The sequence below is a fragment of the Conger conger genome, chromosome 12, assembly GCF_963514075.1.
Source record: "Conger conger chromosome 12, fConCon1.1, whole genome shotgun sequence".
Taxonomy (NCBI): Eukaryota; Metazoa; Chordata; class Actinopteri; order Anguilliformes; family Congridae; genus Conger; species Conger conger.
The window spans coordinates 7,815,119-7,831,140 of record NC_083771.1 but is presented as its reverse complement, the minus strand read 5'-3'; the positions used below and the strand labels follow the sequence as shown (position 1 = coordinate 7,831,140).

The window sequence follows — 16,022 nt, the reverse complement described above, 5'->3', positions numbered from 1 at the left end:
GCTTTACTCTTAACCAACAATCACAATGTTCTGCCTAAAAAGATAATGAATGTGTAATCAATTAGCCTTTCCAAAATGCTTAATAAAAATAATGATAATCCTGAAATTAAGTTCATAGTTTATTCAATCCTGCTGTGGCAGCTGTGGCCGCTTATCTGGGTATCAATCCAAATGTGAGGGGTAACTGCTATTACTTATATCGTAATAGCAGTTTTCAGACAGAATATTAGGTAAACAGGTGTAATCACAGTTTTCGTTATTTCAATCATTTTCAAAATGAATACATTTGGATGGGAAGGGGCATTTGGATGCATTTTACCATCACATTTTGCTGTAATGTGTATCAGTTTGTATGTATAAATATAATAAACAACTGTTGAATTAAGTAGTGCACTCATTAGAAAAACTGATATGCCTTTCGAATGGAAGCACCTCAGTCTATCTTCATCTAGAATTTGGTTAGCAAAAATCCAGCCACGTAAATTGCTTGAATGCCTGTGCACTTTAACCTGATGTAAATCATACTTTTTCGGTCCACATCATTCAGCAATAATATGATCACGTGAATTATTTCTTGCAAGGGGGTAAATATGCCGCTTGACAGGAAACGCCCTCGGATTAAAATATTTAGCTTTTACTGTTTTTAAAAGCAGCAGTTGAAGTTAGTAGCCTGTATTATCTGTTTTGGCTGCAATCATTTGTGTTTACCATGCAAGCTTCAGACTATGACGACGTGACCACATTTCTGGGAGAATGGGGATCTTTTCAAAAACGGATTATGTTACTCCTCTGTATAAGCGCAATACCAAACGGGTTGTCACTGTTTTCCATCGTGTTCCTCGCTGACACGCCAGCTCACCACTGCGCGATACCATCAAATGCCAATATTAGCGCGGAATGGATAAACTATTCTATTCCACTGGAAGAAGACAAAGGAGTGATGCGATACAACAAATGCACCCGTTACAAACTGGACGTAATACAACGTCTTTCGGACAATAGATCCGTGCCTGGAATTGACGTGAATGTTACTGAAATAGAGCAAGAAAGCTGTAAGGATGGGTGGGAATACGACAAATCAATTTACGTTTCAACCATAGTGTCCGAGGTAAGTACATACACGCGACTGAAGAGGCTGGAATATTTCATTTCATTACATTACATTACATGGCATTTAGCTGACGCTCTTATCCAGAGCGACGTACAACGAAGTGCGGATCAAACACAAGTGCGAAGAGGACAGTTCCGAGTCCTAGTGTAACCATACAGATATAATCGGAACCCTTGAAGAATACATCAACTTCCAAGCTAGCATACCACAGTTGGCAGCTAGAATACCCTGAGTACAACAATACAATTGCTAATAAAAAACAACAATATCTATACAACTATATAAGTGCCATTACAGTCTATGGCATATATAAGGCTAATCACGGTGATTATGAGTTGGGGAGGGAAAGGTGTAGTCTGAAGAGATGGGTCTTCAGTCTGCGCTTGAAGGAGGTCAGAGACTCTGCCGTTCTGACATCCACCGGGAGGTCATTCCACCACCGTGGGACCAGGACAGACAGCAGTCACGAGCGAGAAGTGCAGGTGTGGCGAGGGGGAGGCGCCAGACGGCACGAAGTGGCAGAACGGAGGGGTCTTGCTGGTGTATAGGTCTTGATAAGTGATTGAATATATAAAGGGGATGATCCCTTAACTGCCTGGTACGCGAGCACCAAAGTTTTAAATTTGATGCGAGCCATAACAGGCAGCCAGTGGAGGTTGCTGAGCAGGGGGGGTGACATGTGAATGTCTGGGCATATTGAATACCAGACGGGCTGCAGCATTCTGGATCAGTTGTAGGGGTCTGATGGCAGATGCTGGAAGGCCAGCCAGCAGAGAATAGCAATAGTCCAGGCGGGACAGGACCATTTCAGAAGGAGTTGGGTAGGATCGTCATACAGATTGCATAATAATTAAGATTACACTGGATGAACACTTAGCCTACTTAAATTGCAGTAATGCACATAAAATATGACAGCAACATATTTAAAAAGGCAAGATAGTTTACTTTACACAATGGTCCAGTTTTCAATATTACCCAAAAAAATTATGAATATTGCCAGCACAGGGGTTTCATTCATTAAATGGGTAACACTTTACAATAAGGTTTCATGAATTGGTATGAACTAATTAAGTTACATACGTAGTTGCATAACTAGTCTACTACGGAGAAGTTAATCTGTTTTGGTGGGTTGGCCAAGTGGCAATTCACTAGCGGTAAAGCCTTCTGTAGACACCAGTGAGATCTTCGCTGCAGCGTCCATCTCTTCTGCGCTTTTAGTAAGCCCATTATCTGACTGGGTATCCATCTCCTCTGCGGGTAGGCTACTGTTAATGCGGCAACATCGTTGTTAGGAGTTTTAAAATAATTTGGGCAGGCGAATGCGTGTCAATGTGTATGTATAAAAAAAGAAACCAATAGCAGACTCAGGGGTGTTGAAAAAAATAGCAGGTTTTAATTAAGGCAGATTAAGGGGCAGACAGGGTAATCACAAGTTCAAAAACCAGGTGGTCAGTCCAAACAGGCGAAAGTACAAAAGCGTGCTCAAAAAACAGGCAGGGGTCAAACAAGAAAGCAGAAAACAAAAACCAACCCGACAGAATGCCGCAAGGGCTCTGGAACAAGGAGGCTAGAACAAGGGTAAACGAATATCAGGGCTCGGGACTCAAAAACATGATACGAACTAGCGAATTGCAACTGCGAAGGACATGTATAAATGAGACAACCTAGGCGGGGCATGGGAGTGAGGGCGGTGTAACACATGAACATCAGGTGAGAAACATGAACGGCCAATAATACAATAACGAGGGGGAAACGAAAATGCGGACTCGATTCACAAAGGCACACATGTAATACAAACGGCTCCGGACTAGGGAGTAGACGATTGCAGAGTTAAGGAACGTAGTGATAGGGGAGAGCAGGTGCGAACATTTCGCTGAATCAAGGCAAGCAATTTAGGGATAGAACAGGGAGGTGGAGTTATAGAGCAGTTTTGAAGTAGAGGTAGAGTTAGTCTTGGTTTCGTGATTAAATTACAAATACCCAAAACTAGTGAATGTTAGTTTGTTAGTTCGACGAACATGTTAGTGTGTTAATATAATTAGTAATGTACAAATGCATAGTTGCCAACTTTCACGCTTTCGGCGTGAGACACACGCATTAGCCTGTTTTCACACGCACATGCAAATGCGTGTGTCTCACACCGAAAGCGTGAGAGTTGACAGCCATGCAAATGATATGTTAGTTGGGATTAGTATATTAGTGAAACCCTGAAATGGAGAGAAAGCAGGAAGCAAGAAAAGCGAAACAGAAGGAATCGTGGGTGGGAAACCGGAAAATTCCGAAACCACCCGAATAGTGAAGCACGCAGACAGGAGAGTGATTCGGGATAAGAAAACATTCAGACACAGACATCACAGTGGAAGACGGGTGCAAAGACTAATGAATGTGAACAGAAAACCAGACATGAATATGAAAAATAATCCATTTGCAAAAATACCAAATAAACTAACAGACACAAATCAGGATCATGACAACAATAAAACTAGTCAACCAAACAACATCATCGGTAACTGAGATCGATGGTTGCCTTGGCCCTAGGCTGCAGCCTGTACAGCCTGTGTGGTTAATCCCAACAGAGTCTGGCGCTGGACTGAGGTCACCTCCAACTTCTCCATCTCCTTCCGCCCCCTCCCACGTTCAATTGTCATCTCTAAGCTGTCATGCGTGTAGCCAATTTATTAACCTTATTGTAAAGTATGACCATGAAATTAAAAGTATAACAGCATGTACATACTGTATGTTAACTTGTGAAAGTCTAACTTGTCCAGTGAATATGTGCTCTGTCCTCAGTGGGATCTGGTATGTAGTGATGCTTGGAAGGTCCCCGTGATCACCTCCACATGCTTCTTTGGCATCTTAGGTGGATCATTTATTTCTGGGCAGCTATCTGACAGGTAAAATAAAAACAGGCTGGTCTCAGTTTGTAGCTAAACATCTTATTTCATGTTAGTTTAGAGGCATACTATGCAGCATATTCACCTTTAAAACACGAAACATTATTTTATGCCATAGATCTTTAAATAAATTGTTTTCAGTGTGTTCCAATGAAGCAGGTACATTTTTGAATGTTCAAATTTAGTTTCACATGGAATCCTACAGACATTATAGAAAAACCAGTAATGCCTGTTAGACTATATGGAATTAATTCAGATATGAAAACAAGAAGGAGCCTTTTTAACTGTCAAACTATCTAACCAATGAATAGAGAGAATACTTAAAAATAGGTACGGGGAGCTTTCTTTCACAGACTGTTTTATGTCTTTCTCCTAGGTTTGGGAGGAAAATTGTTCTGTTTGGAACAATTGGACTTCACACTTTGTTCACATTCATCCTGATTTTGTCCACATCCTGGTTTATGTTCTCCGCTCTTTTCTTTTTTGTTGGAATGGGTGGACTTAATACCTTTTTGATAGCATTTGTCCTAGGTAATTATGAGTCTGTGTTGTTGTTCTTCAATATACGGTATGTTAATTGCAAAAAAAAGTAATTGTGACATTTTGCCATCTGATAGTTATTTTGTCAACAACTTTTTTTCATGACCCCCTCCATTATTTTCTCCTGTTTTGAAGGCCCAGTTTTACTGGTCAGCTTCTCCTACTACATTTACATTTACATTTTAGTCATTTGGCAGACACTTTTAATCCAAAGCGACTTACAAGTGCATAGGTTAAAGCAACACATCCATAACTAGTAAAATACACATGAAGTGCTGTTCTAAACATACAGTCATCATAAGTGCAATTAAAAAAAATATATATATATTTTTTTTGGGACCATCTGGCACTCATCCACCACTACTTAGCTGAACACCTTACAATGAACACACCGAAGAGCCAAAACATTATGACCACTCACAGATGAAGTGAAAAACGCTGATTATCTGGTAACAACAGCGCATGTCAAGGTTTGGGATATATTACACAGTAAGTTGGTTCCAGTAGTCGAGGAGTTGGATGTGGGAGAAATGGGCAGGCGTAAAGACATGAGCGACTTTGAAAAGGGTGCTCCCGGTCAGCATTGGTGAGTACTCACTGGCAGTGGTCCCAGGAGGGACAAACCACAAACTGGCGACAGGACTTGGGCACCCGAGGCTCATCGATGTCCAAGGGCAATGAAGGCTATTAAAAAATCCCCAGATCTCAAATCTCAATCCAATCAAGCATCTGTGGAATGTGCTGGAACAACAAGCTCGATCCATGGCGGCTCCACCTCGCTACCTACAGGACTTAAAGGATCTGCTGCTAACGACTTGGTGCCAGATACCAAGCACCTTCAGAGGTCTTGGAGAGTCCTCCATGGAGGACCACAGCATATGAGACAGGTGGTCATAACATTACATTACATTAATGGCATTTGGCAGACACAGTTGATTAGACTAAGCAGTAGACAATACTCCCCTGGAGCAATGCAGGGTTAACGGCTGTGCAGCTACACTGGGGATCGAACCACTGACCTTGTGGGTCCCAGTCGTGGACCTTAACCACAACTCTACAGGCCGCCCCATGTTTCATAATGTTTTGGCTCATCAGTGTATATTTGTAAGTCCAAATAGGTGATTAAAAAGTGGTTGCGATTTTTTGTTTTTTGTATTGTGGGCTTGTGTACACTATTTATCAATGGAAGTGTGTGCATACAACTTTGATAAATGCCACAGAAGATTGCAGGTTTGATCATACACTCAAATCTGAATGGTATTCATGCCAGGTTTAATAGGACAGTATAGCCTCCAATGCATAAAATAGTTACAGTGCTTCACAGGTAAGTGTACTTGCTCACGGGATCATGTGGGACAGTGGTGATTATTCAGGTATTCTTTCATAATGTTTTATATTAATCCTACAGTCTGCAGTTTTCTCTGAAATTGACTTCCTGTTCCCTATATATATTGTCTAAAGGAGCAGAAATTTTGACTCCATGTCTTCGGACCATATACTCCACTGTGGGTATCTCCATTTTCTTTGCCATCGGCTACATGTTGCTTCCGCTGGCAGCCTTCTTCATCAGAGACTGGAGAATGCTGCTGATTGCCATCAATGTCCCAGGAGTTTTCTATCTCCCTCTTTGGAGGTAGGTGCATGATACAAGTGCCATTCAGGTGGGTATTGGCTGTCATTTGAGTATTCACTACTTGATGTGTGGAACTGACAGCATTTATGTTGGGACAGGTTGATCCCGGAGTCCCCTCGATGGCTTCTCTCTCAGGGCCGGGTGGAGGAGGCGGAGGCCATTTTGAGAGCCGCTGCCAGGAAGAACAGAGTCACAGCTCCAGAGGTCATCTTTCAGCCTCTCCAGGTCCTGCTAATTCTCCACAGTTGGAACTGCCTGTACTATCCAGTCACAGTGTTGTTCACATTTTAATGAGCATTTTGGTCATCAAGCTTTTGGTCCCAGACTAATGTCTCCAAGGACATTACGGGGACCAATGTCCATGAAAACTGAAAAAAGATGAGTGACAATGAATCTATGCAGCGTTGGGGTATGTCTTTTTTAGACTTGTTTCTCAACCTGCTTTATGGCCTGACATCTCCAGAAGCTCCATCAATGGCTTTTTTCCATTGTAAAGAGAAGTAATCAACAGTTTTCATTGGGATATCACTCAAGTGTTAAACTCAAATTGGGGCAATTTTGCACTCCCCTGTCCACATCTATGCTCAGGGCCTCACACAAGCTGAGAATTTCACTCATCCCTTACGTCAACATGAATATGGGCCTCCATGCATCAGTGGCCAATCCATCACATCTCGATCAAATGCCATCTTTGCCAGCAGCTGTGTGCTTTGCCATGGTTTCTGTCAGAAACAGCTAGCGACCAAACTTAAAATAGGCTGCTGAACACAAGCCCTGCTAAATAATCACACACGTGTCTGTCAAAACTTGAATGAATGCCATGAATGCCATAATCAGTTATGGGCAAAAGAAGTGTTGAACACTGATATGTCCGTTCGAACCTCACTATCTCCATGTGATAATAAATATATTTTGGATAGTTGACAATTTGTTTTGGGAGTCTGAAATGGGTTAAATTAAACGCATTTGTTGTGACACGTGTTACTGTAGACAGAAAACAAGACAGAAAAATTGAGCCGTCACAACGTCGGTGATCTTGTGAAGTCCAAGAACATCCGCTGGATTACGATCATGCTGAGCTTTGTGTGGTGAGTGTCACGAAACCCTGGACTAATAAATAGCTAAAAATGCAGTAAAAGATTTGCTGTTGTGTAACCCTTATTTATTTGCAAAAGTTGAAACTGATGTCTAAAGCCTCAATGCAGCAAAAATGAAGTAAAGCTACCCATAACATAGGCCTACTGTATATTTTATATTTTATAATTTTATAAGTCTCAACGAAACATGCCAATATTCTTGGGCGAAGTGTCTTTAGCTTTGTGCATGCCATAGATTATAATGGAACTTATATATAGTTTTATATATAGTATTGTTGTACTCTGGGTATTCTAGCTGCCAACCGTGGTATGCTAGTTGGTAAGTTGATGTATTCTTCAAGGGTTCAAGTTTTATCTATATGGTCATGCTAGGAACCAAACTGTCCTCGTCACACTTGTCTCTGTATAACTGCTCCCAAAGGTCCTTTTCTCTAGCACAGACACCCACGCATCGACTGATGTTCACGTCTGAGGTTTTATTGTCTTCTTTCGTCGGCAAACACCTTGAAAAACGTGTGCGCCTTGTGACCAAACTCAAGGAGTAGTTACATTCACTTTCACACCCTCTCGTCTTTGCTCTTCTGTTCTCTTGCTTTTCATTTACAAAACAACCTTCCTTGTGCAGCTCCCAACAGTTCAAACACCTCTGCCGTTCTCGAATGTTCCGACCAATCCACAGTACTCCAATTAACGCAACTGACTCACGTGACCACAGTATGCTGTCTATGCAAAGGAACTTACACATTTGAACAGTAGGTGTCGCTACTACACAAGATCACAAGAAACCAAACCTTATATTTTCCAAACATTACGAACAAAATGATTGCACAACACCCATCACAATAATCATTCAATTCTCTCCATATTACTCTGCACTTCAAATAATCAGAAAGTCAGGGGACAGCTACACTGCCACCAAAATTACAAAGATTTACGTGAACAGAATGATTAAATCTTGTAATTTTACCATAAGCTGTCAATTAACCTTAACATAAACATTTAGACATCCATCTTTTGGTACTATTTTAATGATAGTTTAGGAACTATTCTCCACTAGAAGCACTAGTTTTTGAACTGGACGCTCAAGAAAGGATGGTTGCGTCAGGCGTTCACCTTTCTTTCCTAGGTTACTTTGCCCTACTTGGATTTTAACTTTTCTCACTAGACCATCATGATCTTCGCTTGTATCAACGACTCTGGCTAGTTTCCACTCATTTCTAGGAACATTGTCCTCCTTGACAACTACTACATCCCCTACTTCTACATTTCTTCTGGGTGTATGCCACCGTTGTCTGAGGCTCACATTGGCCAGGTATTCTTTACGCCATCTGCTCCAGAATTGCTCTGTCAGGTATTGCACTCTCCGCCACCTTTTCCTGGCATACAAATCTTCTCTAACAAACTTTCCAGGAGGCGGAAGAGGCACAGAGGTCTTCATTGTGAGTAAATGGTTAGGTGTTAAAGGTTCAACACTCTTGGGGTCACTGATTGTGTTTGTGGTGAGCGGACGATTATTCATGATCGACATAGCCTCGTAAAAGAATGTTCTCAATGAGGTGTCATCTAGTCTTCCAGTAGCTTGTGCCAGGACAGAGCTCATCACGCTCCTTACTGTCCGTATTTGGCGCTCCCAAACACCTCCCATGTGGCTTGCGTCAGGAACATTCATAAGGAAGTCACATTGTTTTCTTGCAAGATAGGTAGAGATCCTCTCTTTGTCTAGTTCCCTAAGACCTTTCTCTAGCTCATTCCTTGCCCCGACGAAATTCGTCCCTTGGTCAGATCGGATCTGTCTTACCGCTCCTCTGATTGCTATGAAGCATCTCAAAGCATTTAAAAAGGCGTCAGTCGTGAGATCCTCCAACATTTCTACTATCCAATATCCGCTGGCCCTGAGTTCGTTCAACGATTGCCCTCGGCCTTGGTGCTGAGTTTTCTTGTGACAGTGATCGAGTATGAGTTGTGTGACGATAGCTTCCTTAGGAAGGATCACTGGATGTTTCAACTCAAGTGATGCGGAAGATCTTCTCAACCGCCCTCCAACCCTGAGCAGACCATTTTCAAGGATGGGATCAAGTTGGTGTATCTTGTGGGTTTTTAGCAGTTTATCAGATTTGTGACTAAGCCATTTCAGCTCTTCCTCAAAGGCTTCTCTTTGTGCTGCCTTGATGAGCGCAAGAGCGGCTAGTCTTCTTTCCTCTACACTAATAGGCCCTGACCGGTCTTTATGTGCCAGTCTTTGAATCCGAGCGGTAACGTTGAGGGCTGTATTCCAATCTGAGAATCTTGACAACCTTTCGAGGAAGCTGTCTGTTTCAGAGGCTTCTGTTTTCAGGACTTTTACCTCTGGGTCCCCTACAAGAAGCTCTGGGGATTTTTGGTTCGTGACAATCTCTCGTTCCCATAAGAACTTAGGTCCTATGAGCCAATTTGAATCCATGAGCTCTGCCACCGTGAGACCCCTAGATGCATGGTCTGCAGGATTTTGACTTGTTTCGATGTACAACCATTGACTTGGATCTGTTGTCTCTCTGATTCTCTGGACACGGTTAGCGACAAACACATGACAGCGCCGGGCTTCGTTCTTGATATACCCGAGCACTACCTGTGAATCTGTCCAGAAAAACTCCCGATCTATTTTCAGTTTGAGCTCTTCTCTAAGAGTGTTGCTTACCGCAGCGGAGACTGTAGCTGCAGTGAGCTCGAGGCGTGGTATGGTGACAACATTTATGGGTGCCACTCTGGCCTTGCCCATGACCAGTGCACAATGCACTTGTTCATCAGCAACAATCCTGATGTATGAGCATTGCCCATAACCGTTATTGCTAGCATCTGAGAAATGATGCAGCTCAATGTTTTGGATTGTGCCAAGGTTCTTAGGAATGAAGCATCTTGGTATTTGGATTTTATGTAGATTCTCCAAGTCATGGAGCCATGTTTCCCATTTTGGCTGTAGTTCAGGAGGGAGAGGATCATCCCAACTAACTCCCCGCTTGCACATCTCTTGAAGCAGTCTTTTCCCATTCAAGATGTAGGGAGAGAGAAATCCTAATGGTCATACACGCTGGCGACTGTTGATAGGATTCCTCATCGTGTGGCTGCCTTTTCATTAAGGATAACATTGAATGAGAACGCATCTGTCTCTTTGTTCCACTTTACCCCCAGTACACTCTGCATTGGAAGCTCGTTGTAGTTCAGATCTACATCCTTCACAACGCTGGCACATTCACTCTCTGGAATCGCATCCAAGACTTCTCTGCTGTTGGACACAAATTTGTGCAAGCGTAGCTTTCCCTTCGCACACATTTCTTGTGCTTCTTTGACTAGCTGCTTGGCTTTCTCGACTGTTTCTACGCTGATAAGCCCATCATCTACGTAGAAATTCTTTCGAATGAAGCTCGCTGCCAGTGGGTAGTCCCTTTCATATTTACTGGCCAGATATTTCATGCCATAGTTGGCACATCCTGGAGAGGATGTGGCTCCAAAGATGTGCACTCGCATGCAATATTCCTTGGGCTCTATTTCTGTGTTCCCATTTTCCCACCACAGGAACCTCATGAAATCCCTATCTTCTGGGCTAACATGGAAGCGGTGAAACATCTTTTCCACATCGCAAATGATTGCAATTTGGTGCTCACGAAATCTACACAGCACCCCAGTCAGAGCATTACTTAAGTCAGGTCCTGTGAGTAGGTGATCATTTAGAGAGGTGTCAAGGTATCTGGCGGAGCAGTCAAATACGACTGATTTTTTCTGGCTTCCTAGGATGGTACACCCTGTGGTGTGGAATGTACCATGTATTGCCCTCTTTCGGTGAGATCTTTACTTCTTCTGCATCACCATCTTTGAAGACACTGTTGATGAATTTCACATAGTCCTCTTTGTACTTGGGACTTTTCTCTAGTTTTCTTTTGAGGTGTTTCAATCGGGCTATAGCGAGCTGCTTGTTGTTCGGAAGCTGTGGACGCTCTTTCCAGTCCTTTCTCATTGTGTTGAACTTTCCCATTCGGTAGCTGTAGAAACTGAATATCTTCTTGGGATATGTTCCTTTCTCTTGGGTTTGTGTCTAGAAAATCTGTTTCCAATGCCTTAATCACAGAGGCAGGTGTAATAGGCGGAAGCTCTTTCACAGAGACGCGATGACAAAACCCTTTGACGTGCCTTGAACTAGTACGAGGTGTTTTGGATCCCACTATACTCCAGCCTAAATCAGTCTTGACTGCGTATGGATCATACTCTTCCCCTGATATCACCTGTTTTGGTTTCAGGGCCCTTGCGCAATCATAGCCAATTAGGAGTCCTACAGGACAGTTCAATAGATCTGGCATCTCTTCTGTTATCCTGCGAAGGTGGCTCCACTCTTTCGCTGTTTCACAAGTGGGAATGCTATTTTGATCCAGTGGGATGTATTCTCGAGTGTACACTGGTGGTAACTCAATGCACTCTTGTGAAAGGTACCCTCTCACTTTTAGTCCCACCACTCTTTGACAGTTGACTATTGAACCCCTGTCAGTCATTGTTGACAACTTCAATTTTACAGGTTCTGTGTCTGCTTGCATTTTTCTACACACTTCTTGGTCAATAAATGTATTACTGCTCTGTGTGTCCAGTAATGCATACACCAAGGTTTCTGGGTTGTTTTTTGTTGCACAAGAGAGCCACACCAGAACAATCACTGAAGTACGATCACTGTTGTCCACTCTCACGCTGAGAGTGGAAGCTTTTTCCTCAGTTGGTGGTGCTGCTGCTCTTTCTTCTTTATGACGTTCTTCATGAAGCGAAGAGGGATGGCTCCGCTTGCAAATATTGCAAGTGGCTCTGTTTCGACAGTTTTTAGAGACATGGCCGACTCTGAGGCAACCAAAGCACATGTTGTTAAAGGCAAATTGTTTCTTTTCCTCCAGAGGCTTTGCTGCAAATTTTTCACATTTATATATGAAGTTATCTTGTTGACAACAGATACATTCTATTTGCCTTTTATTTTGAGTGGCCAGAGGACTGGTTTTGGAACCCTTGTCACGTTCTGATGCACTTGAGTTCTTTGTAGTGGGGTTTGTTTTTTGAGACACCATGGTTGACGTCACCAGGGCGCTGGCTTTGAGGCACTTCTGTTCCCTCCCTAGTTTTTCATCTGAATATTTTAGTGCATGAAGGGAGGAAATCGGATTGCATGGAACGCGTGCCTCCTCTGCCACGAAGTCTGAGAATTCCTTGAAACCTGGATATGGCTTCCCTTCATCCAGTGCTTTAGTGACATACCGGTTCCATCTGGTTGTTGCCCAGTCAGGAAGTTTCTGTAGTAGCTTTTGATTTTCTTCACAATCATCTAAAATCTTTAGACCTTGTACATGGGGCATTGCATTCTTGCAGGAGATGAGGAAATCACTAAACTCCCTTAGTTTAATAGATTCTCTTGGACCAATTTTTGGCCAGCTACTCAGCTTTCCCCGGAATGCTCTTTGGACTATGAAAGAGTTGCTCTGTGTTTGATTTGCACTTCGTTGTACATCGCTCTGGATGAAAGCGTCTGCTAAATGCCTGTAATATAATGTAATGTAATGTCAATGTTGTTTTCAAACACTGGTTCAAATAGTTTTAACAGTTTAACCAGAATATTGGCCTGCTTCAGTAGTGACTTTGTACGGACATACACAGTTGGCATACTTTGACAGAAATTTGTTTTCAATGAGCATCCATAATAACACCATGAGGATTGACATATGATTATATTTGGAAAGAGACAAGACATCAAACTATCTGGATGATAAATAGTACTCCTGGTAAGGGTAAACATAACTTAATTCAATTTTTGGATGAACTGCCCTTTTAACAACTGTTCAAATCCCCCTACCCCCCACCCCCCATCTTTTCAGGATTGCAGTCTCCATTGGGTACTTTGCCTTATCATTGAACTCCTCCAATCTGCATGGTAACCCCTTCCTGAACTGTTTCCTCTCTGCGGCTGTCGAGGTCCCGGGCATCATTCTGTCCTGGCCCTTACTTCGCTCGTGCTCAAGGAGATTGTGCCTCTTTGCTACGTTGTTCCTCGGTGGAGTGCTACCACTGTTTACTCTGCTCATACCAAGAGGTTAGTCAGTCTCGCCATGAGGCATTTTCCATGGAACAGTGCCCCCTACTGGCCAAACATTTATTATTGCAGCAACATTGCTGTGGCAGGTCTTTAAAGGCTAACAGTACTTAAACAACTTCATGAAGTAAAAAAATAAAATTCAAGCAGAATATGTTTATGTAAATTATTGTTACTCGCAGTATTGTTTGTGCGAACCGTGTCCAAACAAACCACACTCAATATTTTGGATTGTTCTGTTCTGGCATCTCTCTTTATGTGACAGATTTGAAATTGGTATCTATTGCACTGGAGATGATGGGGAAATTTGGATTCTCAGTGGCTTTCACTATCGTGTATCCCTTCACGGCGGAGCTGTACCCCACAGTCCTGAGGAACACCGCGGTGGGCACCTGCTCCATGGCTGCTCGGCTGGGCAGCATTGCTGCCCCCTACTTCCTCTATCTGGGTTAGTGAGCCTTGATACCAGCTCCACACTTTCTGTCAGTGTTTCTTCTTTCACCAGTGCCTGTCTTTCTGCCAGTGTTTACCTTTAAATAAGCATTCCACTTTCTCCTTTTCTTCCGTGTTCTTCTCTTGTCAGACATGTTGGTCCTCCTCTATTGTGAGACTGATATTCCCTGCTGTCCACCTTTTCCTCACATGGTTTCAGTTGTTCATTCATTAGTATTGAACAAGGGGTGACCCCACTCATCAAAGAATAAGAGATAAAACCTTGTTCCATTTTAATTTGTTAATGATTTGTGTTCTGAATGCTGAAGTTTATTTGCCTGACAGTGGGAAACTCCACCTTTTCTTCCGTTATGCAGGAACCTATTCCAAGTCCTTGCCGTACATATTAATGGGGGGCCTCTGTGTTTTGGGAGGGTTGCTTAGCCTCCTACTTCCTGAAACCTACGGTATGCCTCTCCCTGAGACCCTCGATCACATGCAGACGATTCAAAGGTAAGGCAGCCACATTTTACAGCATCTGCTCCCTCAGCTGTTCTCACTTTCTGAGAGTGAATGTGTGTTGACCTAATGGTTCCTGTGTCCAGGATGAAAATGGGAGAGGATGGGAGAGGATGGTTATAAAATATTCTGAATATTTGGAGAGTAATTATTTAACTAATTTTTTTTTACCCCCATTTTGTTTTCCTCAGGTTTAAAAAGACACAAAATTCAAATACTCTTTCCGGGGATACAACAGCAGTGGAAAATGATTCAGTGTTTTGACTGGATTACATCAACATATTGGAAATTGGATTACATTGGGATTGAGCTATTACTTTTCACGGATATAACGTCTGCACCATCATTAAAAAAACATTTTATACCATCCTGGTATGTATTCATAATATTTTTATTTAGCTGCTGTCAGTGTTGAGTGAGTTACTGGGTTTATCTCTTTTGGCTTTTATTAAACAATGACTATCATAACATAAAATTGATGAGAACCTGAAAGGCCTTGATCAACCCCCTGGTCTCCAACTTGATGGCAACTTTCTGACTTGAGCACATTCAAATTTTGTACCACCCATAAAATTCTGCCTTATGTTTCTATTTCCCACAATTCGTTATACTGAATTCAATCTGCCAGGTTTCCGCCAACTTCTAGATTTGGTTTAAATCTTCTTGGATTACTTTACTAGATTCCAAACTGTTACCTAAACCTCCCAGTTACATCTGGAAATTCAACAAAAGTATTTTCAATGTCACTGTCAAGGTAGTTTTTGTAAACGAGGAAGAGCAGTGGTCCCAACACTGATCCATTACATTACATTATTGGCATTTGGCAGACACTCTTATCCAGAGCGACGCACAGTTGATTAGACTAAACAGGAGACAATCCTCCCCTGGAGCAATGCAGGGTTAAGGGCCTTGCTCAAGGGTCCAACGGCTGTGTGGATCTTATTGCGGCTACACCGGGGATCGAACCACCGACCTTGCGTGTCCCAGTCATTTACCTTAACCACTACGTTACATTTACCTTGACGACTACGTTACATTTACCTTGACGACTACGTTACATTTACCTTGACGACTACGCTACAGGCCACCCCGTCATGGGATGCCTGTGGGATGTCACTTTCCACAAGACCCTGAGATAAGGTCCCTCCTACTTACCTATTACAGAATGCTGGGGGGGGGAAGGCCGAGAGAGCGAGAGCGAGAGTGTCTGGCAAAAATAATGAACTAAAATAATAAAGGCAAAATAAATCAAACAAAACTGTTGCTTTCGCTCTGTCACTTTGCAGCTCTGTTGCTTTTCAGCCCCGTCATGCTGCTAATGCTACCCCGACACGAGAAGCAGTTGTCACACAAACAATGGCAGAACCCATGGAGGCACACATAAATAGTAAACCATCAACTAAACGGCAACGCAAAGTATTTGTTCCTGCATGACTTTAAAATAAAGCACACTTTCATATACTAAAGGCTGCGTGCAAATTGATGTGAAACAATGTTGCCAATGTTATTAGTTAGCTGGGAAGGGCAAATGATCTCTGAAAGTTATCTTCTCTCCACAAACGTTATTTAGGAAAAAAAAAAAATACCCCAAAATTTGTGAAAGCATTTGAAAATATACCACATTTCCTGACATTTGCAGATTAGCTACCAATGTGGTTAGTCAACGAGCACAGTTAACGAGTGGTATAATTTCTGCCGTTGGGTCAGT

At 42.5% G+C, this 16,022-nt stretch overlaps 1 protein-coding gene across 2 annotated transcripts; it reads left to right on the top strand.

The window, feature by feature from the left end:
- Positions 1 to 661: 661 nt before the first annotated feature.
- LOC133142187 (organic cation/carnitine transporter 2-like) lies at positions 662 to 14,867 on the top strand. Of its 2 annotated transcripts, XM_061263254.1 has the most exons (10): positions 662 to 1,108; positions 3,902 to 4,005; positions 4,382 to 4,536; positions 6,007 to 6,178; positions 6,277 to 6,403; positions 7,169 to 7,266; positions 13,149 to 13,363; positions 13,629 to 13,811; positions 14,173 to 14,308; positions 14,506 to 14,867. In XM_061263254.1, exons 1-10 carry the CDS (start codon positions 710 to 712, stop codon positions 14,576 to 14,578), a joined length of 1,662 nt encoding a protein of 553 aa, XP_061119238.1. In that variant the 5' UTR covers positions 662 to 709; the 3' UTR covers positions 14,579 to 14,867. The 2 variants fall into 2 exon arrangements, with proteins under 2 accessions (XP_061119238.1, XP_061119237.1); XM_061263253.1 differs by lacking the exons at positions 3,902 to 4,005; positions 4,382 to 4,536 and having other exon boundaries at positions 1,022 to 1,108; positions 14,506 to 14,855.
- The last annotated feature ends 1,155 nt before the right edge of the window (positions 14,868 to 16,022 follow it).

Coding starts and splice junctions, on each gene's coding strand:
- LOC133142187 (XM_061263254.1), top strand. CDS start 710: ATGCAAGCTTCAGACTATGACGACGTGACCACATTTCTGGGAGAATGG. Junction 6,179..6,276: donor TTCTATCTCCCTCTTTGGAG/GTAGGTGCATGA, acceptor ATGTTGGGACAG/GTTGATCCCGGAGTCCCCTC. Junction 14,309..14,505: donor CACATGCAGACGATTCAAAG/GTAAGGCAGCCA, acceptor TGTTTTCCTCAG/GTTTAAAAAGACACAAAATT.